The 27485-nt window shown below is 39.9% G+C and overlaps 2 protein-coding genes across 4 annotated transcripts in view; one reads left to right on the top strand and one right to left on the bottom strand.

Moving 5' to 3' along the window:
* Positions 1-17813, bottom strand: part of LOC118762914 — a 25447-nt gene extending 7634 nt beyond the window's left edge. Inside the window, exons 1-4 of one of the 3 annotated variants that reach the window (XM_036501939.1) lie at positions 16171-16185; positions 11118-11154; positions 10887-11032; positions 5737-5949 (exon numbers count right to left, since the gene is read on the bottom strand). In XM_036501939.1, the coding sequence (XP_036357832.1) occupies positions 5737-5949; positions 10887-10947 (274 nt within the window). In that variant the 5' untranslated portion in view covers positions 10948-11032; positions 11118-11154; positions 16171-16185. Of the gene's footprint in view, positions 1-5736; positions 5950-10886; positions 11033-11117; positions 11155-16170; positions 16203-17711 lie in introns of those variants that run through there. The other 2 variants (XM_036501938.1, XM_036501940.1) reach the window with 2 other exon arrangements.
* The window catches only part of LOC115210667 (ADP-sugar pyrophosphatase), a 22222-nt gene continuing 12159 nt past the window's right edge, over positions 17423-27485 (top strand). The window contains exons 1-3 of the mRNA XM_029779328.2: positions 17423-17639; positions 20745-20812; positions 25776-25825. Of these exons, the coding sequence (XP_029635188.1) occupies positions 17586-17639; positions 20745-20812; positions 25776-25825 (172 nt within the window). The 5' untranslated portion in view covers positions 17423-17585. The remainder of the gene's footprint in view (positions 17640-20744; positions 20813-25775; positions 25826-27485) is intronic.

The raw sequence follows: 27485 nt of genomic DNA, 5'->3' as shown, positions 1-27485 counted from the left end.
TCTTAAGAGAAGGGGGAAGAACGGAGTAAGAATGTAGAGAGTGGTGAAAAATAGAGGAAACAATACATGAATGCAGTGAAAGAAAGACTGTGTTAATGCCACTTCCCCTGATGAAGGGGATTGGCCCGCAAGAGCCTTGTGTCAGTGTCATGTAAAAAATACTTGTGCCAACACCACGTAAAAGTGTTCTAGTGCCATGTTAAAAGCACGCAGCATACACTGTAAAGTGCTGGCATTAGGAAAAACATCCTACCATAGAAACTAAGCCGAATCAGACTGGAACTTGGTGCAACGCTTCAGCTTGCCAGCTCTGGTGAAACTGTCCAACCTATGCAACATAGAAAATGGATGTTAAAGGAAAATGAGGTTGCCAGTGCCGCTGATTGTCCCCCATGCCGGTGGCACGTAAAAAGCACCCACTACACTCTCGGAGTGGTTGACGTTAGGAAGGGCATCCAGCTGTAGAAACTCTGCCAAATCAAGATTGGAGCCTGGTGCAGCCATCTGGTTCGCCAGCCCTCAGTCAAAATCGTCCAACCCATGCTAGCATGGAAAGCGGACGTTAAACGATAATGATGATGATGATGATGATGAAGAAGAAGCATCTGTATCATCAGAATGACCATCATCTTTTAACATCCTCTTTTTCATGTTTGCATGGGTCAGACAGAAATGGTTGAGGTAGATGCATTTCCTATCACCAACTCTCAAGATAAGGAAACACATGCAAGCATACATATTTATATATATTTCTTTATTACCAGAGGGGACAAACAAGGACAGACAAAGGGATCAAGTCGATTACATCGACCCCAGTGCATAACTGGTACTTAATTTATCGACCCCGAAAGGATGAAAGGCAAAGTCGACCTCGGCGGAATTTATACATATTTATACACGTACAATGGACTTCTTTAGTTTCCCTCTACAAAATCCACTCATAAGGTTTTGGTTTGCCTGGGATTATAGTAACTAGACACTGGCACAATGTGCCATACAGTGGCACTGAACTTAAAGCTGTGAAGCAGATTTCTTAATGTGTGTGTGTGCATGCACACACATGTGTGCTGTGTGTGTCTCTAAGTTTTAAGATCAATGTCCTTTTATCAGACCGTACATGAATATTTAATGAACTACCTGTTTTCTACCACCTCTCTCATGATCGAACAGTCCAAAGGATTACCTGTACACACATATTTAATTAGAGCTAGCTCTGTCTTCAGTGATGGTCACACACAATTGATCTTACAGCCACCTATTGATAAAGTGTTATCAGTGTGAGAGGACAGCAGCTGTCATTAATGCCAACAAAGATAAGACAGACATTAATATGGACATTAATACCTGCTCTGAACATAAAGGATTGGAGCAGTCAGTGTTTGCCATGTGTTTGTGTGTGTGTGTTGATGCATCCGTATGTATGTGTGAGAGCATATGTGCATGTGTTTCTTTGTATGATCATGCTGGCATGCATGTGTTTACATGTGTGTGCGTTAATTTTTACAAGAAATCGATTGATAGTGACTTCGAAGTTTCAACTCATCAATCTGATGATGGTGAGGAAGCTGAAGTTACAAAGTCGCTGCCAAGCTTTTCCTTGTAAAAATGAATATTTATGTCCTCTACTGAGTAATTCTTCAGCTTAATGTTGTTTTTATAAATAGCCTAACATAAAACCAAATGTTAATATGTGTGTGTACACAAACACACACACACACACACATCATTATCATCATCGTTATCATCACTGTTATCATTGCATTATTATTTTTATGTCCCTCATCATCATCATCGTTTAACGTCCATTTTCCATGCTAGCATGGAGGGTGCATCAGGTTCCATTCTGATCGGGCAGAGTTTCTACAGCTTGATGCCCTTCCTAACGCCAACCACTCTTGATATTTGTTTCTTCATGCTGACATTGGTCAGATAAGTCAACGAGATTGCTATCCATCTCAGTGTTATACCTGGATATGTTCAAGCTGATCCCTTCATCTGGATTGTTATATTCACAATATTTCACCTGTTGTACCTTCTATCTTTCTTCAGGTGCCTGTTGAGATCAGTAACATCCATAGAACATTAAAAGTGGGTGTGTACTCAGTGACTGAACTTGTACCCACCCGATAAGCTGCACTCTGTGCACTCTACGTTCCCTGCATTAACTCTTTCATTACTCTATTTATTCTGAGATGCTCTGTGTTTCTTTTAATTACTTTAAATATAACAAAGAATTTAGTAAAATAACTTAGTTACCATTAAACAAGTGTTAGGAACATAAATTGCGACTAAGGTTTGGTGGTATATTTTAATGCAAAACTTATGAAAACAAGACATTTGTACTACAGAACCAGAACTGGTTTTGGCCGGGTTGGTAACAAAAGGGTTAAAAGAATGATAGGATTTCCTATAAGTGGTTTACCTCCCAACAGACTGCTTTTAACTCCCTTCTTCAAATCCTTTGAAGAATTAAGCAATTTCAAGAACAGAAAATTATATATTCTGTTCAAAAGTAGTTTCAAATAAAAGTGTTTTCACATTTACTTAATCCTGTGTCATCATCATCATCATCATCATCATCATCATCGTTTAACGTCCGTTTTCCATGCTAGCATGGGTTGGACGGTTCGACCGGGGTCTGGGAAGCCAGGAGGCTGCACCAGGCACCAGTCTGATCTGGCAGAGTTTCTACAGCTGGATGCCCTTCCTAACACCAACCACTCCGTGAGTGTAGTGGGTGCTTTTTATGTGCCACCGGCACAGGGGCCAGAGGAGACTGGTTAAACGGCCACGATCGGTTGGTGCTTTTACGTGTCACTGACACGGACACCAGTCAGGCGGTGCTGGCATCTGCCACGTTCGGATGGTGCTGGCATCTGCCACGTTCGGACGGTGCTTTTCTTTTAACGTGACACCAGCACGGGTGTCTTAACTAGTATTTCCATTCAATTTTCATTTGATGTTGGTGTTAACGTACTTGACTCAATAGGTCTTCTCAAGAACAGTGGGTCACTCTACAATCCAATATTTCAAAATTAAATATACATCTTTAACACACTTAAATATTCTCTTCCAATAGCACTGTCAAAACTGATGGTGAAGACAATGGTGATGGTGATGGTGATGATGATGGTGGTACGTTACTGCGGTGTCTCTCATATCTAAATCTTACATTGTGTCTGGCAAAGATAAAGCTAAATCTGCATAAAATAAATATAAGATAAATAATAATAATAACAACAACAATAGATAATTTTAGTATAAGGTAATAGATTAAAGCAGAATATTATCTCCATAACAAGTGACATATGTGATTGGTCAGAAATCAGCATTGAATTGTTGGAAGATTATTTCAAGTATTTATTAGCAAGTTTGGTGTCAGAGAAGACAATATATCACTCAAAGTATTAAAATCATTCAGGTTACACACACATGCAAACATGCATGCATGCACACACATACACATGTACATACACACATGCACACACTCATGTACACACACACATTGTTTGAAAATTTATTTCATCCCTTTCAACCTTAATTCAATGAAAACTAAATTGGCAACAAATTCCATTAAAAACCTTTTTTTTATCCTTTAGTGAAGGAGTCTATGACCGCATCTTGCACGAAGAAAGTCGTCTTTGACTGAGTAGAGCTACTGAAGAGAAGGAGGTGGTTTTATGCCAGGAGGAGATAAGAGGTTAAAGTATAAGAAAAAGGACCAGTACAGGTCTTTTGCTGAAGAGGAGCTACATGGTTGCTCACATTATAGAAAAGGGGTTAGATGCTTAAGGTATACAATGAGAAAAAGTGAACGGGGACAGGAGAACAGGATGTATGAATGAGAAGAGGTTGCAAGAGTGTATGTGCAAATGAGAGATATTTAGAGATAGGGCATGGGTGGGAGTGAGTGAGAATAAAGAAAGAAGGAGTATTGAGGGATAGGTAGGGGAAGAGTAGGGGACAACTGTAAAGATTGAGTAAGGTTGATGAATGGTGTGACCAATAATATGAGTGAAGAGTAGGGGAGAGTAGAACAGTGCAGAAGCAAGATAGTAATGATATTGTAAACAAGGAGAGGATGAGAGAGAGAGAGACTGATGTGTTGTAGGGGAGAGATGCAGGCAAAGTGCATGGGGAGAGTGAAAAATGTATAGTGTTGGACAGAGAGATAATTTGGTGGCTCAGTGTATAATGTAGGTGGAGAGGACAATATTAAGAACAAAGGAAATGATTCTGAGTGCTATGAAAGGCAAGTAATAATAATAATGAAATTATTGTATACAGTGCTCAGGTGCACCACATCTTGTCAAAAGTGCGTATAAAGTATATGCAGTAATGCACAAATGTCTGGAAAGCGAACAATGTATGAGTCATATAGATGCTTGCGTGTGTATGGAGGGGAGAAAATCAGGTGTAGTGTTGGCGAATCTCAGGAAGCACAGAAGTTTTGAAGGATGCAGTGCTCCGACAACTAACAACTGATGCCGGTAGTCTGTTCCATACTTCAGCAACTCTTAGCGTGAAAAAATGTTTCCGAAAGTATGAAGTAGTATGAAGAAGAGCTGGTGAAGCATGCATCGTTGCTCACATTTACTTACAGCAGTAGATTCCTGCAGTTTGAGGGATGATGGGAGGTGAAGATGTCTTAAAGAGGAAACTGAGCAGAGGATCCACCTATGTGTGTGTGAATATATTTCTGTTGCACTAATATTTTGTATTAATTGATTCCATTGACCTGTAATTCATTTAATATATGGCTTGTTGATTAAGATACATGTTTAGGATTAAGAAACATACATAATAAAAAAATGTCGTTCATCATCATCATCATTGTTTAACGTCCGTTTTTCATGCTAGCATGGGTTGGACAATTCGACTGGGAAGCCAGAAGGCTGCACCAGGATCCAGTCTGATCTGACAGTGTTTCTACAGCTGGATGCCCTTCCTAACGCCAACCACTCTGTGAGTGTAGTGGGTGCTTTTTACATGCCACCAGCACAGGTGCCAGGGGAGGCTAGCAACGGCCACGATCAGTTGGTGCTTTTTACGTGCCACTGGCATGGAGGCCAGTCGAGGCGGTGCTGGCAACGGCCACATTCGGATGGTTCTTTTACATGCCACCGGCACTGGTATCACAACTACAATTTCCAAAAAAATGTATTTCATAAAAATATTTTCTTCTTTTCTTTGAACTCCCTAACTTCATTATTTCCTGAGATGCTTACACAGACTCTGAAACATACGAGCAAGCAATCAAGCAAACAAACCTGATGAAAATAGCAGTACATCATCATCATCGTTTAACATCCGTTTTCCATACTGGCATGGGTTGGACAGTTCGAACAGGGTCTGGGAAGCCAAGAGGCTGCACCAGGCTCCAGTCTGATCTGGCAAAGTTTCTACAGCTGGATGCCTTTCCTAATGCCAACCACTCCATGAGTGTAGTGGGTGATTTTTACGTGCCACCGGCACAGGTACCAGGGGAGGCTGGCAACAGCCACAATCGGTTGGTGCTTTTATGTGTCACTGACATGGATGCCAGTCAGGTGACGCTGGCAACTGCCACATTCAGGTGGTGCTTTTAACATGTCACTGGCACAGGTATCACAATTACAATTTTCATTTGGTTTTCATTTTGATGTTGGTGTTAAACATCATACCTAATTGATAATTGCATATGTTGCATGAGAGAAATGTTAGTGCTGAGATATTTTAAAATCTTTATTTACTTACGTATTGACAGTTTTGTTACAACAAAAGTCTGTTCTTCCTCTGATTCTATGGTGAGTAAATGAGCGCCCATTTCTTCACAACTTGTTTTTGCTTCATAATAGGAACTATTTACATTAAAGTCATAGTAACAGCTGTCTGTAGAATCAAAATAAACTTTCTGGAAAGGCTTAGTGCCTTTACATGTGGAGACCTCTTCATCGCATTTGTTGAGACCTTAAAAACAAAACAATATAAAATACAAAAGGGATCTTAGGTGGGATTTCCCATTAGTGTTTCCATTATTGTTATAAGAATAGCCTGGGCAAAGTTCAGGGAGCTCCTACCTCTGCTGGCAACTAAAGGCCTCTTGCCCAGGATGAAAGGTAGATTATATGATGCATGTGTGTGAACTGCCATGCTACACGGCAGTGAAACATGGGCCATGACTGCTGAGGACATGTGTTGGCTTGAAAAAAATGAAGTAAACTACTCCATTGGTGTGGCAATTACACATATATACTATGATAAGGAAAGCTATATATTGGTCAAATATTGGTTTCACATTTCAGGAGAGGGGGTAAGTCAATCACATCGACCCCAGTGCTCAACTAATTCTTATTTTATTGACCCTGAAAGGATGAAAAGCAAAGTCAACCTCGGCAGAACTTGAACTCAGAATGTAAAGATAGATGAAATGCTGCTAAGCGGTTTGCACAATGTGCAAATGACTCTGCCATCTCGCTGCTTTTAAAAACTAAGCTCCATATTTATTAGTTATGAGCATGGAACTTTTATTAAAGAAAACAATTATTAATGTCTATGCTGTCAAGAAAAATTCTTAAACATTCCAGATTTACATATTCTTAGCGAAATGTGATTTTAAAAGATTTTTAATGTTTTACCCATTACACACCTGGCACCCATACCAGTGGCACACAAAAACACCCTTTACACTCTCAGAGTGGTTGATGATAGGAAGGGCATCCAGCCATAGAAACCATGCTAAATCAGACTGGAATCTGGTGCTGCTCGTCAGCTTACCAGCTCTGGTCAAACTGTCCAACCCATGACAGCATGGACAATGTACATAAAATGACAATGATGATGATGATGATGATGATGATGATTTGTATCCCTTTCCTTACAATGCAGTCCCCCCTCTCTCTCTCTTTCCATCTCTTCTTTGTTTATTACTTCTATTCGTATTAGTCTTCTTCTTCTTCCTCTATCCATATAACTTTTCCTCTCCACTCTTATCTTCATTGTTTTTTCAAAGTCTTTTGCATTATTATTTCATTTAGTACTTCTTGTCTTTTCCCACTCTGTTACTTTCACTTTCTTTTCATGCAATGCTTCCTCTCTCTCTCTCTCTCTCTCTCTCTCTCTCTCTTTCCTATGTCTATTCAGTTGTTTTCATTAAAAATAAGTGATTACAAAAATTTTATTTGTGATACTTTGAAAATATTTGTGAAAACTTTTACACTACATTTATCATATCAAAATTCCATAGAAAGTTTTCATTTCAAGTTTCATTCTGTTATGTATTAATATCTTAGCCTTGAGTCCTTTGGATAATGAAAGCTTTGGGTTATTTTCGGTGCCAATATTGACTTTGCATTTATTGTTCGGTAATATACTGATTTTGTATAACATATTGATTACAATGCTACAATACAATATACATACTGTGCTATTTGTTGCCATATAAGAATTTTTCAACTCAACATGGGCCTTTCAAAAAATATGCACCTGAAACAGAACACTTGACAGCAAAAGGCACAAGTGCAAAGGGAGAGAAGGCCAAGTGAATCAGAGAAAACCAGGGCAAAACAACTGAAACCAATGTCTGAGCGTGCTTGTAGGCATAGAGAACATGATTCTGTTTCTGCTACACAAGACAGACTGGCTGGGGTATCTCAAGAAGAGAATAATCTACTTCAAAACAATACACTGAGCCAGTTTTCACATTCTGTGAATAGTTGGATGCCAGTTGATGACCAGTGTTAAATGGACAGACTACGCAGACATATATCTTATGCAAATAGTAGTGAAATACAAACAGTAACATCATCATCATCATTGTTTAACGTCTGTTTTCCATGTTAGCATGGGTTGGACGGTTCGACTGGGGTCTGGGAAGCCAGGAGGCTGCACCAGGCTCAGTCTGATCTAGCAGTGTTTCTACAGCTGGATGCCCTTCCTAACGCCAACCACTCCGTGAGTGTAGTGGGTGCTTTTTATGTGCCACCGGCACAGGTGCCAGGCAAGGCTGGCAACGGCCATGATCAGTTGGTGCTTTTTACATGCCACTGGCATGGAGGCCAGTCGAGGCGGCGCTGGCAACGGCCATGTTCGGATGGTTCTTTTACGTGCCACCAGCACGTAAAACAAAAAGGATATAAACAAAAAGGATTCTGAGAGACCAAACTGAATATGTACAGCAGGAGAATAGGCTTAAAAGCCTGGGAGAAAAACTATTAAAGCATTACCAATGAATGCCAATTTCAATGACTTTTAAGAACAGCTGTACTGTCTGTTATGCATCTATATAAGGCAAGGAGTCTCTTTGACAATATCTGCTCACACAGCAAAACTTTCAGATGCCCTATTGAATTGAAATATCTATGTTGCTTTTAGGGGAAGGTATAATTGGGCAAACTGCATCCTCCTCTACCCAAATATTCCTAGGTACGTCAATGATGCTCATTCAGAAAACAGCTTCCCAAGAGATGATATATGTTCATATTACAATGTGGGGGGCATTGGTTTCTTTGGTTTGCAGTGAAATCAGAGCTCCAGGATTTTGTCCTATATCACAGCAGCATTGTACAAGCAAACATAACATAGACAAGCATAAAACTGGTATCTTAGCCTTGCAAAGTAAATGACAACCTCACTTGTGCTGGTGTGATGATAAAAGCACTTAGCAGTTTTGGTCAAATCGTTGGTGTTAGAAAGGGTGTCCAGTGGCAGAAACCATGCAAAATCGGACATTGGAACACAATACAGTTCTCACATCTGTCCCATCAGTCACACAAACTTTTAAATCTATGCTAGCCTGGAACATAAATGTAAAAAGACAAGGATGAGGATGACAATGATGATAATGATGATGACAACAACGATGATGATGATGATGATGGACATGTCCTCAGCCACATCATCATCATTTAACATCCACTTCCTATGCTGGCTCGTTGGGAGCTGTCCTGACTCCACTTGTCTGTTTCAGCATGGTTTCTACACTGGATGCCCTTCCCAATGCCAACCACTTAACAGAGTGTGCTGGGTGCTTTTTACATGCCACTGGTACTGGGGCATTTATGCCACATCTCCTGGCCCCTTGTTATTTCCTCAGTGATGCCCATCATCTGAAAATTCTTTCTCACCACTTTGCCCCACCCATTCCTCGGTCTACCACTTCCACAGGTCCCCTCCACAATTAGAGCTTGGTACTTCTTTATGCAGCTATCCTCATCCATACACATCACATGACCAAACCATTGCAGTCTTCTCTCTTGCTCACAACATCTGATACCTCTTACACCCAGTTTTCCTCTGAAAATCATTCACACTCTGTTGTGTTTGCATGCTGACATTACCCATCCAGCCCATGTTTCACTGCCATGTAACATAGCCGTACACATACACACACATCATACAATTTGCCTTTCACTCTGAGGGAGAGGCCCTTATGTCTGGGGCAAGAGATTTTGCTTCTCGGGTAAAAATGAATTCATTTTAGATTTTTAAAAAAAATCAACATTACAATATCCATTAATATTTAATAGGAATTAGGGAGCCAAGAGAAACATCAGCACACTGAGCAAAATGCTTGGGAGCAATTTGTCAGTCTTTATGTTCTGAGTTCAAATTCTGCTCAGGTCAGCTTTTCCTTTCATCCTTTCAGGGTTGATAAAATAAGTACCAGATAAACACTGGGGGCCAATGTAATCAACTTACTCCTTTCCTGAGATTGCTGACCTTGTGCCAAAATTTGAAACCAATATTTAACCCTTTTGTTACTAACCCGGCTGAAACCGGCTCTGGCTCCGAGTACAAATGTCTTGTTTTCATAAGTTTTGGATTAAACTCTTCCACCAAATCTTAGTCACAATTTATGTTCCTAACACTAGCTTAATGATAACTAAGTTATTTTACTAAGTTCTTTGTTATATTTAAAATTAATTGAAAGAAACACAGAGAATCTCAAAATAAATACAGTAATGAAAGGGTTAACATGAATTGAAAAAATATAAAATAATCATAAAAAATATATTGTGACTTTTTGTGGTTGGCATGATCTTGTTTTATATAGATTTTAATAAAGTTTCAAACACTAACTCAAGTATCTTTATAATCATTGGGAAATATACTGAAAAAAGAAAAAAAGAAAATAGTAATAAATTTGTTTATGTCAAGAATTTAAAAACTTAATAATTCATTTTTAACTGTGGAACCTGAAGTAAATTATGCAATTAATAACGGCAAGTAAATATTGGCTAGAAAAAGTTGAAGGCTACCCATGTAACATGAACATACACCTTCTGTAAACATGACTGATGTTCTACCCTTGGACCCAAGTAACCCTTCAAAATTCTCTGGGCAGCCTTTGACTTTTCCTACCCAAAGTGTTTCATAACCTGATATCTATATGCTATTGTTTATACCCTTATCTACTTTGAGTTCCTGCCAGACACGAGTCCCTGGCTCAGCTGACTCTGGCTGACAGTACACAGTATGGGCCCCTATCCAGGGTTACAGAAAGGAGACACCCTTCAAAGAAATCCAGAGTGGAGCCCCATAGGCAGTTTAGTGTTCAACACAACACTCTTCCGGCAGCTCCTGCAACCAAGCTGCTACCAAACATAATGCTCTGCACTCCTTTGGATTACGTCAGCATGGTCAAGAGAGGAATCCTGACGATAGGGTTGCCCAGGACTGTCTTACATCTAGCCCAGGCCTGTGCAAAACTGGAAAGAAAATGACATAAAATGTAAAAACCAGATTGGATTATTTTATGTGCAACTCCATTCTCTCCCGAGACAAAAGGATGCCAACAACTTTGAGTTCCACTGTTAAAGACAAATTATTTCATGTCTCTCAAGGTTTCTAAATTATTCTAACATAAACAATAAATTTGTAAATTGAATAAATTATTTAAAACTTACAGTCAGTAGTTTTCAATATTCCAAACATGCAATATATTGTTATCCACAGAGAAATGGCCATCTTAGAGAAATAAGTTTGCTGGTATCTTTTTCTGAGAAGTTTATGTCAGTGTTGGAAGAATAAGCAGCTGTTGTGGTGTGAGTAGCTGAAAGAAGGATATTTACATTTGTTTTTGATGTTGACCATTGATTAGTGGTAATAATGGCTTGAGAAAACAAACTGTGGGATACCTTTATGGACATGGATAACAAAGTGATGATTCTTCATCTAAAGACAAAAACAATAAAGACAAGAAAAGGAAAGTGATCAATAAAACGATAATTCTTAATCTGAAAACAAAATAGGAAAGTTGATAAGACAAACAGTTTTTTTTTCTCCTCCACTCATTGAATCTTCTTGTTAAAAGTGTCCTTCATTTAGAACTCACAATTGTTCATTGTCATCTTCATTGGTTCAGCTATGATACAAATGTAGCTCTGAGGTTGACAAACTTCCCAACCATGTGGTCTCAGATTCAGTGCCACCTTGGGCACTTTTCTACTATAGCTCCAGGTTGACTAAAGCCTTCTGACTGGATTTGGTCGGGAAGCAAATTTCTTAACCACACAGTCACACCGACACCTATTATATATATGTGTATAAATATATATCTTTTATTTTTACTTGTTTCAGTCATTAGACTGCAGCCATGTTGGAGCACCATCTTCAAGTGGAGGCACAATGGCCCAGTGGTTAGGGCAGTGGACTCGCGGTCGGGGGATCGCGGTTTCGATTCCCAGACCGGGCGTTGTGTGTGTTTATTGAGCGAAAACACCTAAAGCTCCACAAGGCTCCGGCAGGGGGTGGTGGCAACTCCTGCTGTACTCTCTCACTCCAACTTTCTCTCTCTCTTTCTTCCTGTTTCTTGTCCCCGACTTCCTACGCAACCGCTGAGCCTGGATGCGCATTCATCCATCCGTCGATGCTCTCGGTATCGGGGGTTGACCTGCTTTCTCTTCTGCGGGTGTTACGAATAGCAAAGGACCACGTTTCGGACTTCTCCCACTAATGGAACGAAGACCGCTTCGCTCAACAAGAATTTTTAATCAAATGAATTGACCCCAGGATCTATTTGTTTTGAAGCTTGGTACTAGTTGTATTGGTTCCTTTGGCCAAATTGCTAAGTTAAACACATCAACACCAGTCGTCAAGCAGTGGTCAGGGTGACACATACACACACACACACACACAATTTATGATGAGCTTTTTTTTTAGTTTTGATCTACCAAATCCACTCAAAAGGCTTTAGTTAACCTGAAGCTTTAGTAGAAGACACTTGCCCAAGGTGCTATGCAGTGGAACTGAATCTGGACCCACGTGGTTGGGAAGCAAACTTCCTACTACATAGCTGGTGCTTATGTATGTATATATATATATATATATATATATATATATATATCGCTGGACTGGCTCCTGTGCAGGTGGCACATAAAAAGCACCATTTTGGCGTGACCGTTGCCAGTTCCACCAAACTGGCCCTCATGCCGGTGGCACATAAAAGCACCCACGACAGCTGTAGAAACTCTGCCAGATCAAATTGGAGTCTGGTTTCACCAGACCTCAATCAAATCGTCCAACCCATGGTAGCATGGAACACGGACGTTAAATGATGATGACGATGATGATGACGATGATATATATATATATATATATATATATATATATATATATATATATATAACTATATATAGTTAATCAAAACATGAAAGCACAAAGAGAAAATACAACAACGCGAGGACGTGGAACAAATATAGTGTTATAGGATGCTCAGGAAAGGGAAGAAAGAAGGAGGGTTTAATATTTCGAGCGGAGCTCTTTGTCACAAACATAGGAAAAGGAAAGATCCAAGGAAGGGAAGGCAGAGGGAAAAAAATCGCCAACGATGCACATGTGATATATATATATATATATATATATATATATATATATATATATATATATACATATATATATATATATATACACAGGCAACAGACGGAAATTCAGAGACATCCTAGCTCAAAGACTCAGTTAACTGACAGAAATTCAATGATATTGTAATGGAAGCCTCTGATGACAGAGAGGAGGAAATAGGGACATACAACTTAGAGAGCACAATTGGAAGTTCCTGTGAGACAATCTAGTGAGGGCCACTGACCGTATCCCAGCTAGGCTGCCAGTGACATGGTGGAGGAACAAGGAAGTGGACAGCTTTATTAAGGCAAAGACACGGGCCTGGAAAGACTGGAAAAATGGAGGACGCAAAAGAATTGTATCAGGTAATCAGAAGGGAAGTTAGGCGACAGGTTTGCATAGCAAAAGGAATGGTGAAAGGTAAGAAATTTGCCAGTGTTCTTCAGTGGGAGGATCAGAGGTATGAGGTATTCAAGATTGCAAAGCAGTGTATCAGAGAAAATAGAGATGTGGTAGGTGAGAAATGGGTGTGAATGGATAATGGTATGCTTGTAATAAGGCGGCAAGCTGGCAGAAACGTTAGCACGCCGAGTGAAATGCTTAGCGGTATTTCGCCTGCCGCTACGTTCTGAGTTCAAATTCTGCCGAGGTCGACTTTGCCTTTCATCCTTTCGGGGTCGATTAAATAAGTACCAGTTACACACTGGGGTCGATATAATCGACTTAATCCATTTGTCTGTCCTTGTTTATCCTCTCTGTGTTTAGCCCCTTGTGGGTAGTAAAGAAATAGGTATGCTTGTACTTAGTGACTCAGAGAAGAAAGATGTATGAAAGTGCCACTATGAATGGATACTAATTGTGGAAAATAAATGGGAGAAGAGGAGTCTTTCAAATATTGAACCAATTGAGGGACCAACCATCAGAGTTGATAGGATAATAGATAAGGCAATTAATGATATGAAGTCAGGAAAAACACTTGGGCCATCAGAAATCACTATCAAGATGATTAAAATTTCCGGTGGTGGAGGATACTGTCAAACCGTCCAACCCATGCCAGCATGGAAAGCAGACATTAAATAACAATGATTATTATTATTATTATTATTATTATTATTATTATTATTGTTATTATTATTATTATTTATCTGCTCAGGGAGAGAGAGTAGCACATGCCATCAAAGTGACACTGGGGTAAAATACACAAAGTCCAGTATACCCATCATGACTACCGTCTGATAAGGATACATGAGGCACATGCATCACAACTATATGTGCATGATATGATGATCTCATATCAAGATAAACAGCACATGACCATGCACGTGGGGCCCGGTTAAAATTTCCTTCAGGTTGAGTAGCCATCCTGCTCAAAAGGTCCTTGAATAAGGCTTGTTTAAGAATGTTGAACAAAACACCCATGTTTCTAGGGGTGAAGTATTCAAGCTTCAAAGAATTCCTCTCAACACATGGCTATGATGCTCCCCCACTACTTCTGCTGGTGATCAGAGTTATACATATTGTCAGCCACCAGGGGACATACTCAACTGGTTAAGGCCAAACAACTGACAAGCAAATCTGTGGTTCTGAGCAGAATATTTGCTGTACCTGATCTTTTAAACCAATACTTAAAACATGTACATGATAACATTTCCAATTAGTTAAGATTAGAAGCCATGAGAGCCAATGACTGGTACTGCATCAGGGCATTTATTATTATTATTATTATTTTATTCTTATTATTGTTTTACTTCTCAGAGTGCTTGATCATGTTTGCTCTGGTAGAATCTGTGAGAGTGGACAGCAGCCTGCTGTCAGAGGTCTTGCAGGGCCTCTTTTCACACATTATTAGCTTTGGTACTTTCACCTTCCAAGGACCAATCTCAAAATCCAGCACAGAATTTTGGGCTTGCTCTGCTCTCATGTCAATTCTCAACCTTGCCTGTCAATACTCTGAGTGCCCCTACAGCTACTGGAATGACAGACACTCTCCTCATAGTCTACATGCTTGCCATTTCGTCTTTTAGTAGTCTGTACTTTTAAATCTTTTCTAGTCCTTTGTCATTTATGTGTGTATCCCCAGGTATTGCAATATATATAATCTTGGTTTCCTTTCTTCTTTCCATGCTCTGTTCAGGCCGTACTTTTCACATAGCCTCCTGTGAATGAACTTAGCCATGTTATCGTGCCCCCTTTTGTAGTGTTTTTAGGCCAGCTTCCTACACTCACTCACAATATGTGAGATTGTTTCATTTCTGCTTCCACATATCCTACAAAGGGGCAATTTGCTACTCTTATCTATTTGGAACTTGGTGTAATTAGTTCTCAGAGCTTGTTCCTGGGTGCTGCATATCAATGCCTCAGTGCACCCCTTCAAGTCACTTTTTGTTAGCCATCTCCAAGTGTTGATCATGTCTTTTCCTTCAGTTCCTCTGAGGTGTTGCCCATGCTGTAGTTTCATTTTCCAATTATTTACTCTTTCATCTTCATGTTGTTTCCTAATTTTTTCAGTAGGTATTGTATTATTAATTCTGTCAGAGGCAAGCAAGGATTCACTCCGCTATTTGATGTACCATCCTAAGGTTGTTCTTCTCATTGACAACACAGATCTTGCATCCTATGAGGCCTCTTCCTCCCTTGTTCCTAGGCGTATTATTATTATTATTATCATTACTATTATTATTATTATTATTATTGATTGAGAGAGCAGTGCATGCCATCAAAGTGACACTGGGGTAAAATATACGAAGCCCAGTATACCCATCATGACTATCTGTCTGATAAGGGTACACCTGGCACATGCATCACAATCATATGTGCGTGACATAGTGATCTCATATCAAGATAAACAGCCCATGACCTTGCAGGTGGGGCCCAGTTAGAATTTTCTTCAGGTCGAGTAACTCATCCCACTCAAAAGGTCACCGAATAAGGGTTGTTTAAGGATGTTGAACGAAACACCCCTGTTTCCTGAAGTGAATTATTCAAGCCCTAAAGAATCCCTCTCAACACATGGCTATGATGCTCCCCCACTACTTCTGCCCGTGATCAGAGATGCACATATCGTCAGCCACTAAGGGACATGCTCAACTGGTTATGGTCAAACAACTGACAAGCAAATCTGTGGTATTGAGCAGAATAGTTGCTGTAGACCGTCTTTTATACCAAGACAATTATTATTATTATTATTGAGTGAGAGAGCAGTGCATGCCATCAAAGTGACACTGGGGTAAAATATACGAAGCCCAGTATACCCATCATGACTATCCGTCTGATAAGGGTACACTAGGCACATGCATCACAACCATGTGTGCGCGACAAGGTGATCTCATATCAAGATAAACAGCACATGACCTTGCAGGTGGGGCCCAGTTAGAATTTTCTTCAGGTCGAGTAACCCATCCCACTCGAAAGGTCCCTGAATAAGGGTTGTTTAAGGATGTTGAACGAAACACCCATGTTTCCAAAGGTGAATTATTCAAACCCCGAAGCATCCCTCTCAACACACAGCTATGATGCTCCCCCACTACTTCTGCTCGTGATCAGAGATGCACATATCGTCAGCCACTAAGGGACATGCTCAACTGGTTAAGGTCAAACAACTGACAAGCACATCTGTGGTATCGAGCAGAATATTTGCTGTAGACCGTCTTTTATACCAAGACAATTATTATTATTATTATTATTATTATTATTATTATTATTATTATTATTATTATTATTATTAAATTCCACCAATGGTCAACTTTGCCTTTCGTCCTTTCGGGGTTGATAAAATAAGTTCCGGTTGATACTGGGCCGATGTGCTATCCCCGTCCCCCAAATTTCAGGTCTTGTGCCTATAGTAGAAGGGGTTGTTGTAGTTTTTGTTGCTACTGCCAGCAGCAGCAGCAGAATCGTAATCTAGAATGCTTAAAAAATACACATCCGAAGAGATAATGGTTTTAGACACTCTTGATAATTTCCGATTTTATTCTATAGGAATGTCCCTTTCACAAGACACAACGATTTGGTAGAATCGTTAGAGCACCGGACAAAAATATTTAGCGGCATTTATTTTGGGTCATTACGTTCTGCATTGTAAATACTCCTTTCATTCTTCGTGGGTTCTAGAAAATAAGTATCGTTTGAACTCTGGGGTCGATGTAATCGATTGGCCTCTCTCCCAAATTGCTGGCCTTGTGTCCAAATTTGAAACTATTAGTACGATTATTTTATTTTTGCCGAGTTCTTATCAACGATGCGTATACATACACATTCGAAAAAAATATGTTTTTGACGCCCTATATAATTACCGATTTCATTCTACAGAAATGCCACTTTCGCTAATAATCTTAAACGTGAGAGCGTTGAAAAATTAGAATACTAGTTTTACATAGAAGATTTAATCAATTATATATCCCCAACACAATTTGGGTGCCCCTGGACTTATTCTAGAAATCATTAATCACAACAGTCACATTAAAAACGTAAAAAAAAAAAAATCTATAAATTTCAGTATTTGATTTCAATTAAAAGATATTCCTGCCGTTTCTAATAGGGACATGCTCATTATTTATTTAGTTAAGCCTATATTGTACACCCTGTGAGTGTGAACAAACTTTATTTTGTGTGTCACTCGTAAATCTATTATCTGCCCGCCTTCTCTTATTCGAGACAGTTTCGTAGCTGTTTAACAATTAAAACCATCGTTCAACCGTCCTTAATCGAGCACTTGTTCGAGTTTACATCCGGCTATCATCAGTTTGTTTAATTTAGAGACATCCACTATGGCACAAATTAAAGATCAAGATTCTATCATGGGGAAATTTATAGAAGAAAAGGTAGAAATATTTTCTCAAAGCCGTCCTTTTATTTTCTTCAACGCCACAATAACATTTTTACATAACAATTCCTATGCAACCATCTGCGACCAACTTTCACTAATTCGTTTCTATTTCTGTATTTCTCAATTCATAAACTCGTTGTTTCTTTTATAATATATGGGTTTTTTTCTTCTCAATATTTCCGGGAATTATTATTTAAAAATATTCTTAACTTCCATATGTTTTCATTTAATTATGTTTTAGCTATAAAATTTTCTAAAAAAACTGTTTCTTTTTGTTGTGTCCGGAAACTTAATTCCTAATTAAGCGCGATGTTTATTGTTTTTTCCTTGTCCACAGTATTCTTTGATTATTAAAATTTTTTTTAAACTATTGATTTTTAATTGGTATCAGGTATTTTATTAGTTTTAACAAACCAATTTAAAGTATTTTCATCAATTATTTGAATTTAACTGTGACACACTTTCTATTTTAAATCATTTTCACATTCAATTAGGTTTGGAAGAGGCATAAACTTCACTAAATTACATATAAATTTCTTTCTACTATCATTCTTCGTCATTTCGTCCAAGTCGCTAATTAATTTCAGGACTAGAGACGAAAGATTGCCAATTTCAGTTAATTGGGAATATAAACAACCCGGTTTCGATTTTCAAGTGAACTCCTTTTCACTTTTCTCAGTAAACATTGTTGTGTGTGTGTGTCTGCACGCAAGTCATACATACATACTTATATATAATACGAATAAAGTTAGATAAGGCCGGTTTATGGGATTATAAGCCAACAGGTTTTGGGATCTGATGGTATGCTTCTATTTCTGATTTGTTTTACCGATGATATATATATATATATATATATATATATATAATTAAAGTCAAAATGAGGGTGAAAAATTGGATATTAATTTGATAACATCAATTTTAACACCAGTGGTCTAGCATATAAACTGAGATTCAGTAAATAGTATTTCATACATAAATATAAGAGGAATATTTTTAACCACTATGTGGAAACCCTTATGCTAGAAGATCCGCTTTGGTCTCAACCACTAAGAATTGTTCTCCAAATTTTCTGGAGAACAATTCTTAGTGGTTGAGACCATAGCGGATCTTCTTCTAGCATAAGGGTTTCCACATAATGGTTAAAAATATTCCACTTATATATATATATATATTGAGAAAAAAAAGTCGCAGAATTTTGAGAAAAAAAGTCTTTTTATTTCTTCATTATTATTAACGCTTTCGTTCCTTTCTCGGACTTGTCAAATAAAATTTTGTGAATGTATAAACAGGTTGTTCATTTATATAAATCAGATGTTTTGGGCTTTTTTTTCTTGTTTAGAAGAGAACATTGTTTTTGTTTTTTGGAGTGAGGTTCCATGACAATAGCGATATACAGACAGATGGATAGATAGATAGATAGATAGATAGACGGATAGATAGATAGAAGATAGGTAGGTTGATAGATAGATAGATAGATAGACGGATAGATAGACGGATAGATAGATAGATAGATAGATAGACAGACAGACAGACAGACAGATAGATAGATAGACGGATAGACAGATAGACAGACAGATAGATAGACGATAGATAGATAGAAGATAGGTAGGTAGATTGACGGATAGATAGGTAGAAAGATAAATAGATAGATGGACGGATAGATAGATAGATAGATAGATAGATAGATAGATAGATAGACGGATAGATAGGTAATGGGGAGAGAGAGAGAAGGGGTATCCCCCTTCCTATTCACTTTTTATTTATCTATCTAGTCCTTGAAAAAACATATATACAATGTAATAATATAAACAGTATAATATTTGCAAATTAACAATTTAAAGAATAAATAGATAAATAAAATAAAATGAATATATGTCATCATCATCATCATCGTTTAGCGTCCGCTTTCCATGCTAGCATGGGCTGGACGGTTCAACTGGGGTCTGGGAAGCTAGAAGGCTGCACAAGGCCCAGTCTGATCTGGCAATGTTTCTACGGCTGGATGCCCTTTCTAACGCCAACCACTCCGTGAGTGTAGTGGGTGCTTTTTACGTGCCACCGGCACAGGTGCCAGACAAGGCTAGCAAACAGCCACGATCGGATGGTACTTTTTATGTGCCACTGGCACGGAGGCTGGCAACGGTCACGATCGGATGGTTCTCTTATGTGCCACCGGCACTGGTATCACAGCTACAATTTCCATTGATGTTGATCGATTTTGATTTTGATTTTGATTTTGATTTTCACTTGCCTCAACAGGTCTTCACAAGTAGTTTTGTGTCCCAAGAAGGAAAGGTATGCATAAGTGGACTGGCTACATCCCAGGCAGAGGCCACGGGTTATGGTCTCACTTGTCCTGCTGGATCTTCTCACGCACAGCATACTTCCAAAGGTCTCGGTCTCTAGTCATTTCCTCGGTGAGACCTAAAGTTCGAAGGTTGTGCTTCATCACCTTGTCCCAGGTTTTCCTGGGTCTACCTCTTCCACAGGTTCCCTCAACCGCTAGGGTGTGGCACTTTTTCACACAACTATCTTCATCCATTCTTGCCACATGACCATACCAGTGCAAACGTCTCTCTTGCACACCACAACTGATGCTTCTTAGGTCCAACTTTTCTCTCAAGGTACTTACACTCTGTCGAATATGAACACTGACATTACACATCCATCGGAGCATACAGGCTTCATTTCTTGTGAGCTTACGCATATCCTCAGCAGTCACGGCCCATGTTTCACTGCCATGTAGCATGGCTGTTCATACACATGTCTGCCTTTTACTCTGAGCGAGAGGCCTTTTGTCACTAGCAGAGGTAATAGCTCTCTGAACTTTGCCCAGGCTATTCTTACTCTAGCAGCTACACTTTCAACACACCCGCCTCTACTACTGACTTGGTCGCCTAGGTAATGGAAGCTATCAACTATTTCTAGTTTTTCTCCCTGGTCAATTTTAGATTAATTTTATGGTCCTGAATCTCAATGTCCTCCAGGTCACTCACTCCACCCTCATATTTTAATTATCCATATGGGCGTGTTTAATCTATATTTACATTTATTCAATGGAATAACCACAAAAAATGTGTTTTTCTTTTCTATCTTGTAGGAAGTCGCTCGAGGAGATTGGTTGGCATTACGTAAAATTACCTATTCTGACCCCAAGGGAAAAACAAGGTTTGCATCTTTTAGATATCTTTTATCGACTCGTTGAGATGGCAATACTTACTAATGAATTTCACAAACAAGAAAATATGTTATATCTCTCTATATATAAACGGCAAAATGTCTGTGTGCGTGTCCTTTATACAAATCCACAATTTTTCAGTTAGAGGGCTCGCACTTTCTATGGTCATTGAAAACCGTCCAAGGGTGGTCATGCACATCTTTACATTTCCCCAGTCACCCCACAAAGCCATTAAAAAATCAATAGAAGTGACTTTTTTGTGAATTTTCTATCCAAAACCCAATCAAAATGCCCGAAACTTGATACGCCAATTGAATGCCAGCTAGCTGTATGTGATTGGTCAGAGATTTGGACAGTATTTGCGTGTATATGCGCATGCACACAGCTGTATATGCATACATTGCCGGGTCATAGTGCTAGTTTCAGTATAAACATCTTTTTATGTCTGCCAAATAAACACACACACTATATATTCATTCTCCACTCTTCAATTACTGTTCTTATTTTATCCTATGTCCATTGTCTGGAAATCTTTTGTCACCCACCTGAGACCTCTTCAGTGACCCTTTCCATCCAAAGATGTACTTTAGTAGAATAAGCAAAGATGCAATACTATTTATTTTCAGGGACCTTATTGTGATGACAATCACAGTTTAATGTTTATTTAAATATCCAACTGTTATGGGGATAGTAACAATAATGATACATCCTTCCCATGTGACGAATGGTATGTGCTAGTCACTATAATAAAGTGATGTCAGTCAGTGTCAAGAGAGAGTATGAGGTAGACGGTCATAGATTAGATAGTCGTGTCTTTACAGGCCTAACAATTATACTGCCGTACTGAAGTGGGCATTATGACAATCTAAGGATTACAACAGTGGCAGTGAGGATAAAACAGTGGTGACTAGGAATTAACAAACTCACAAAAGGGTTTTGTGCGAATTTTACGAAAAAGAAAATCGTACAACTATGGAAGGCCCAGTGGTTAGGGCAGCGCCGCCCTGACTAGCGTCCGTGTCGGTGACACATAAAAGCACCAACCGATTGTGGCTGTTTGCTAGTCTCCTCTGGCCCCCGTGCCGGTGGCACGTAAAAAGCACCCACTACACTCACGGAGTGGTTGGCATTAGGAAGGGCATCCAGCTGTAGAAACACTGCCAGATCAGACTGGAGCCTGGTGCAGCCTCCTGGCTTCCCAGACCCCGGTCGAACCGTCCAACCCATGCTAGCATGGAAAACGGACGTTAAATGATGAGGATGATGATACACACACACGCACACACATACAGACATCATCATCATCGTTTAACATCCACTTTCCATGCTAGCATGGGTTGGACGGTTTGATTGAAAGCTGGGAAGCTTCACCAGGGTCCAATCTGACTTGGCAAGGTTTCTACGGCTGGATGCCCTTCCTAACGCCAACCACTCCGAGAGTGTAGTGGGTGCTTTTTACATTCCACCAGCATGGGTGCCTTTGACCTGACACCAGCATTGGCTACAATTACAGTCAGACATGGCTTGACAGGCCTACACAAGCATGGTATATCGCCAAAGGTCTTGGTCACCTGTCACTGCTTCCATGGGGCCCAGCTCTTGAATGGTGCTTTTTACATCCACTGGCATGGGTACCAGTCAAACGGCACTGGCATTAGCAACAACTATGATTTTATTTGGTACAGCAGGTCTTCACAAGAACAGTGTATCACCCAATGATTGAAGGGTACCTTCAACAGGGTACTTTCAACGCGACACTGGCATCGGCTATAACTACAATCTTACTCGGCTTGATGTCACTGCTCCCATGAGGACCAACACACGAATGGTGCCAGTCAGACCACTGGTATCGTCCACGACTATGATTTCACTCGGTTCAACAGGTTATCACAAATGCAGCATATTACCCAACAATTAAAGGGTGCTTTTAAGGGCCAGTTAAATGACACTGGGATCAGCCGCGACTCTGATCTCATTTGGGCTTGCCGAGTCTTCTCATGCATGGCATATCTCCAAAGGCCTCAGACATTTGTCACTGCCTCTGTGAGGCCCAACATTCGAAGGTCATGCTTCACCACCTCATCCCATGTTTTCTTGGGTCTACCTCTTCCACAGGTTCCCTCCACTGTTAGGGCGTGGCACTTCTTTGCACAGTTGTCTTCATCCATACACTCACATGACCATACCAACGCAGTTGTCTCAGTTGCACACCACATCCGATGCTTCGTATGTCCAACGTTTCTCTCAGGACACTTACACTGTCGTGCATGCACACTGACATTATACATTTGGTGGAGTATTCTTGCTTCATTTCTTACAAGACCACACGTGCCCTCAGTTGTCAGAGCCCATGTTTCACTGCCATGTAGCATGGCTGTTCATGCACAGGCATCATACAGTCTGCTGCCACTCTGAGTGAACGGCCCTTTGTTACCAACAAAGGTAGGAGTTCTCTGAACTTTGCCCATCCTAATCTAATACTCTCAGAGATTTCCTCTGCAAAATTGGGATAACAGTGGCCTGCCTGAGAATTGAACCCTGTGAGATGGAGCAGCTACTGCAGCAAGTGTCACTGGTCATTCTCTGTTGCAACACCATCATGGTCATTACCAGGGGGAGGACATGACTGAGCACCCTACTTGTTCTGGGATACGTGGCCCATTGCCCCCTCCCCTCTATTTTCTACTTTTTTACCCTCCCCACCTTCCTTTTTTCCTTTTCTTTTCCTTTCTCATCTCTCTTCTTGTTTCTCTGTATTTGTGTGAATCTTTCAAATTTAACACCTCCAATAAACATCTATTTATTACTATCATAGAGCAACGAACTGTCTGAGACAGGCTAGGATTGAAAGAATTAAACAAGGGACGTAACTCTGTTTGACTAGCTGACAATTGTATTTTATGGCTGGCTGTGGTAGCAAATATTACCCGTCATGAACAAGATTTGAGTCAAACTCTCCAAATTTTTTTTTATATATTTTGAATAATCTAGAATGAAATAAACACATTTCGGAGTTGTATCTGTCTAGCTAATGATTTGATCTGAAACTGTTTATTAAAACAGAACTAACGACAGTGTAAAGAGCCTCTTCTTAGGACCACTTCTTTTCTCACCCACTTTGCACTCACATCATCATCATCCATTGAACACCCCTTTCCCTCAAACACTCTCATGTCCCCTATCAAAATCCTACCCACACTTTTTATTGTAACCCACCACATCCATCCTGAATGCCTCTAATCTCTGGGGTTTTTTTTCTGTTTTTTTTTTTGCACTGTTACTTCTATCCCCACCACACTTCCCCTTCATCTTCCTATTCCATTATACTGTTGTTCTTCAGTTCGCCTTTACGTATTATCTCCTATCACTTCCTATTTTCCTTCACTTTCCCTACAAACTGAGGTGCATCACTGTCCATACCTCCTTTCATGTTCATCATTCACTACATTCACCTCTGACTTCATTTCTACTGTCTGTCACCCTCACACTGCTCAACTTAACGACCGATCAAGCCACTCTCGGTCCGCTGTCCCTATTCTCTCTTATATTTACCATCTTTGTACCTCGAGGATAAACCTTAACACCCATCTTCACTATCCGTTCCCCTTTTCTGCTGAAGTAACCATGCATCTCCTGTCGTTTCCTACATTAGCCTCTCAACACATGATAAAAAAACACCCTCAATACTGCTCCCTCACTCATTTGAGAGGATCTTGTTTTGCGAGTTACTTGGTGATCTCTGCTGCTGGTACCACATGAAAAGCATCCAGTACACTCTACAAAATGGTTGGAATTAGGAAGGACATCTAACATCAAAAACCTTGCTAAAGCAGACATTGGAAATCAACTCAGCCCTCTAACTAGTTGGATTCTGTCAAACCATTTAACCTGTGCTAGCACAGAATCATCATCATCATCATCATCATCATCATCGTTTAACGTCCGCTTTCCATGCTAGCATGGGTTGGACGGTTCAACCGGGGTCTGGAAAGATAGGAGGCTGCACCAGGCTCAGTTTGATCTGGCAGTGTTTCTACAGCTGGATGCCCTTCCTAACGCCAACCACTCTGTGAGTGTAGTGGGTGCTTTTTACGTGCCACCGGCGCAGGTGCCAGGGGAGGCTGGCAGCGGCCACAATCGGTTGGTGGTTTTTACGTGCCACCGGCATGGAGGCCTGTCGAGGCGGCGCTGGCAACGGCCACGTTTGGATAGCTCTTTTACATGCCATCGGCACTGGTATCACAACTACAATTTCCATTGATTTTTTATCAATTTCGATTTCACTTGCTTCAACAGGTCTTGATGATGATGTATGAGTGTATGTGTGTGCATGTCCATATCTGGAGATTGCATGACGATCAGTAATAAGCATCGTTTCTTTCCAATCTCCCATGAAAAAACAATTCTAACCACAGAGAAATATAACCTTGCATGGGAACGTGTATGTTGGTGACAGGAAGGGAACCCAACCCTAGAAAATCATCCACAACAAATTCCATTTCACTTGTGCAAGACATGCACAAGTGGACATTAAATGATGATGATGATGATTGGCAGAATTGTTACAGCATCAGTAAAAATGCTTTGTGCTATTTCTTTTTTTCAGTTCTCTACGTCCTAAGATGAAATCTCACTGAGGTCAACTTTTCCTTTCATTTCTTTTAGGTTGATAAAATAAAACTGCATTTTATCTAGGCTCTTTTCCTAATTAATTGATTTATAATCCTTTCCGTAATGTACAAGACCTCCTCTGTAATTACATCTTTCTCCTTTACACTTGTAACAGTTGACTATAACGCTGCCATACCATTCATTGGATATCACATCTTCCTGGTCTGCTTGGGGCTATAATAGCAGATGTGTTTCACCACCACACACCCCTACCTGTGGTGCTTATTTTCATTGTAAACTGATTTTTACATAAATTGACAATTTTATTTTTTTCTCTACTAGAACATGGGAAACAGTAAGTCGAGTTGTCAATGACAAAACTTCGGAACGAGGTCAGTTGATTTTTATCCTTAAGCATGTCTTTTTCTTTTGAGATAGATTTAGCTTATTTACTGGCACTTGTGCCCGTGCTAGTAGGGTGTCAAGAGCACCATCCGAGCATGATTGTTGCCAGAGCAGCCAACTGGCTTCCGTGCCGGTGGCACGTAAAAGTGCACCATTCGAGTGTGATTGTTACCAACGTCGCCTTACTGGCACCTGTGCTGGTGGCATGTGTAAAAAGATTTGAGCGAGGTCGTTGCCAGTACCCCCTGACTGGCCCCCATGCTGGTGGCACGTTAAAAGCACCCACTACACTCTCGGAGTGGTTTGTGTTAGGAAGGGCATCCAACTGTAGAAACTCTGCCAAGTGAAGATTGGAGCCTGGTGCAGCCATCTGGTTTGCCAGCCCTCAGTCAAAATCGTCCAACCCATGCTAGCATTGAAAGCGGACGTTAAACGATGATGATGATGATGATGATGGTTAGTCATTTTTGTTTCAGCCTATCATTTGTCACATTGTAGTTCAATGTATCTCAGGTTGCATCTGTGATTAGTTACATTTTGTTACAGTCTATCAGTAGTCACTGTATTTCATTCCTACAATTAATCACATTCTTTCCTGAGCTCCAGATTGGTGGCAGTTTCTTGGGCAATTCTTCTGATACCCTCATTGCTTATTTAAGCTTACCCTTAGATCATTTTTGAAACCTTAAAATTGAGCGACCCAGTCTCTATAGGAAAATTACTCGTTCAGACTTGAATGCTCCAAGTGTACGTATCCCATGGTTACCTTTGAATTATCTCACCACCACCATTCACCAACACCACCACCATATCTCTTTTTAGGATTATTAAGCTAATCAAGTTCTTTATTTCGAACCAAACTAATTAACATCGATGTCAAATTTGAGCAAAATCCGTTGAAATTCGTAAACTTTTGGCTGAAAATGAGTTGCAGACAACTTGATTGGGAAATCCCATAAAGAATCGGTTTATCGAGTTTTTTTCCACTCATCGATTTTTTTTTTTCGTTTTTCGAGAACTTAAAGCAGTCAAAGATCCCATGAGTCTTAAGTAATGCTGACATCAAGTTTGAACAAAATACATCAAAATTGATAAAAGTTATGTTTGAAAATGGGGTGTAGCCAATTTTATTGGGAAATGCTTTAAGGAATTGGTTTATTGATTTTTAAAATCCTGATTAAATGGAAAACCCCATAAGGAAACGCCAATCACTCCGTGAGTGTAGTGGGTGCTTTTTACGTACCACCGGCACAGGTGCCAGGCAAGGTTGGCAACGGCCATTATTGGTTGATGCTTTTTACGTGCCACCGCCACGGAGGCCAGTCGAGGCGGTGCTGGCAACGGCCACATTCGGATGGTTCTTTTACATGCCACCGGCAGTGGTATCACAACTACAATTTCCATTGATTTTTGATCAATTTCGATTTCACTTGCCTTAACAGATCTTCGCAAGCCTGAAATTACTTAATGAGTAATTTCTCTCTCTGTTTGTCTGTCTGTCTCTCTGCTTGTAATCTTCTACCAAAAGGAGACTCCTTCATATAAATACCTTTTGTTTTGCTCCTCTCATATTTTAAATTACCTTCAGAAAGTGACCATCCATTGCCAAATACACTGTCACCACAAGCTTATATTTTTAGCAATGCC

This window comes from Octopus sinensis, linkage group LG4 (genome assembly GCF_006345805.1).
Source record: "Octopus sinensis linkage group LG4, ASM634580v1, whole genome shotgun sequence".
NCBI classification, from domain to species: domain Eukaryota; kingdom Metazoa; phylum Mollusca; class Cephalopoda; order Octopoda; family Octopodidae; genus Octopus; species Octopus sinensis.
The sequence above is the reverse complement of the archived record's forward strand: the minus strand, read 5'-3'. Positions and strand labels throughout refer to the sequence as shown.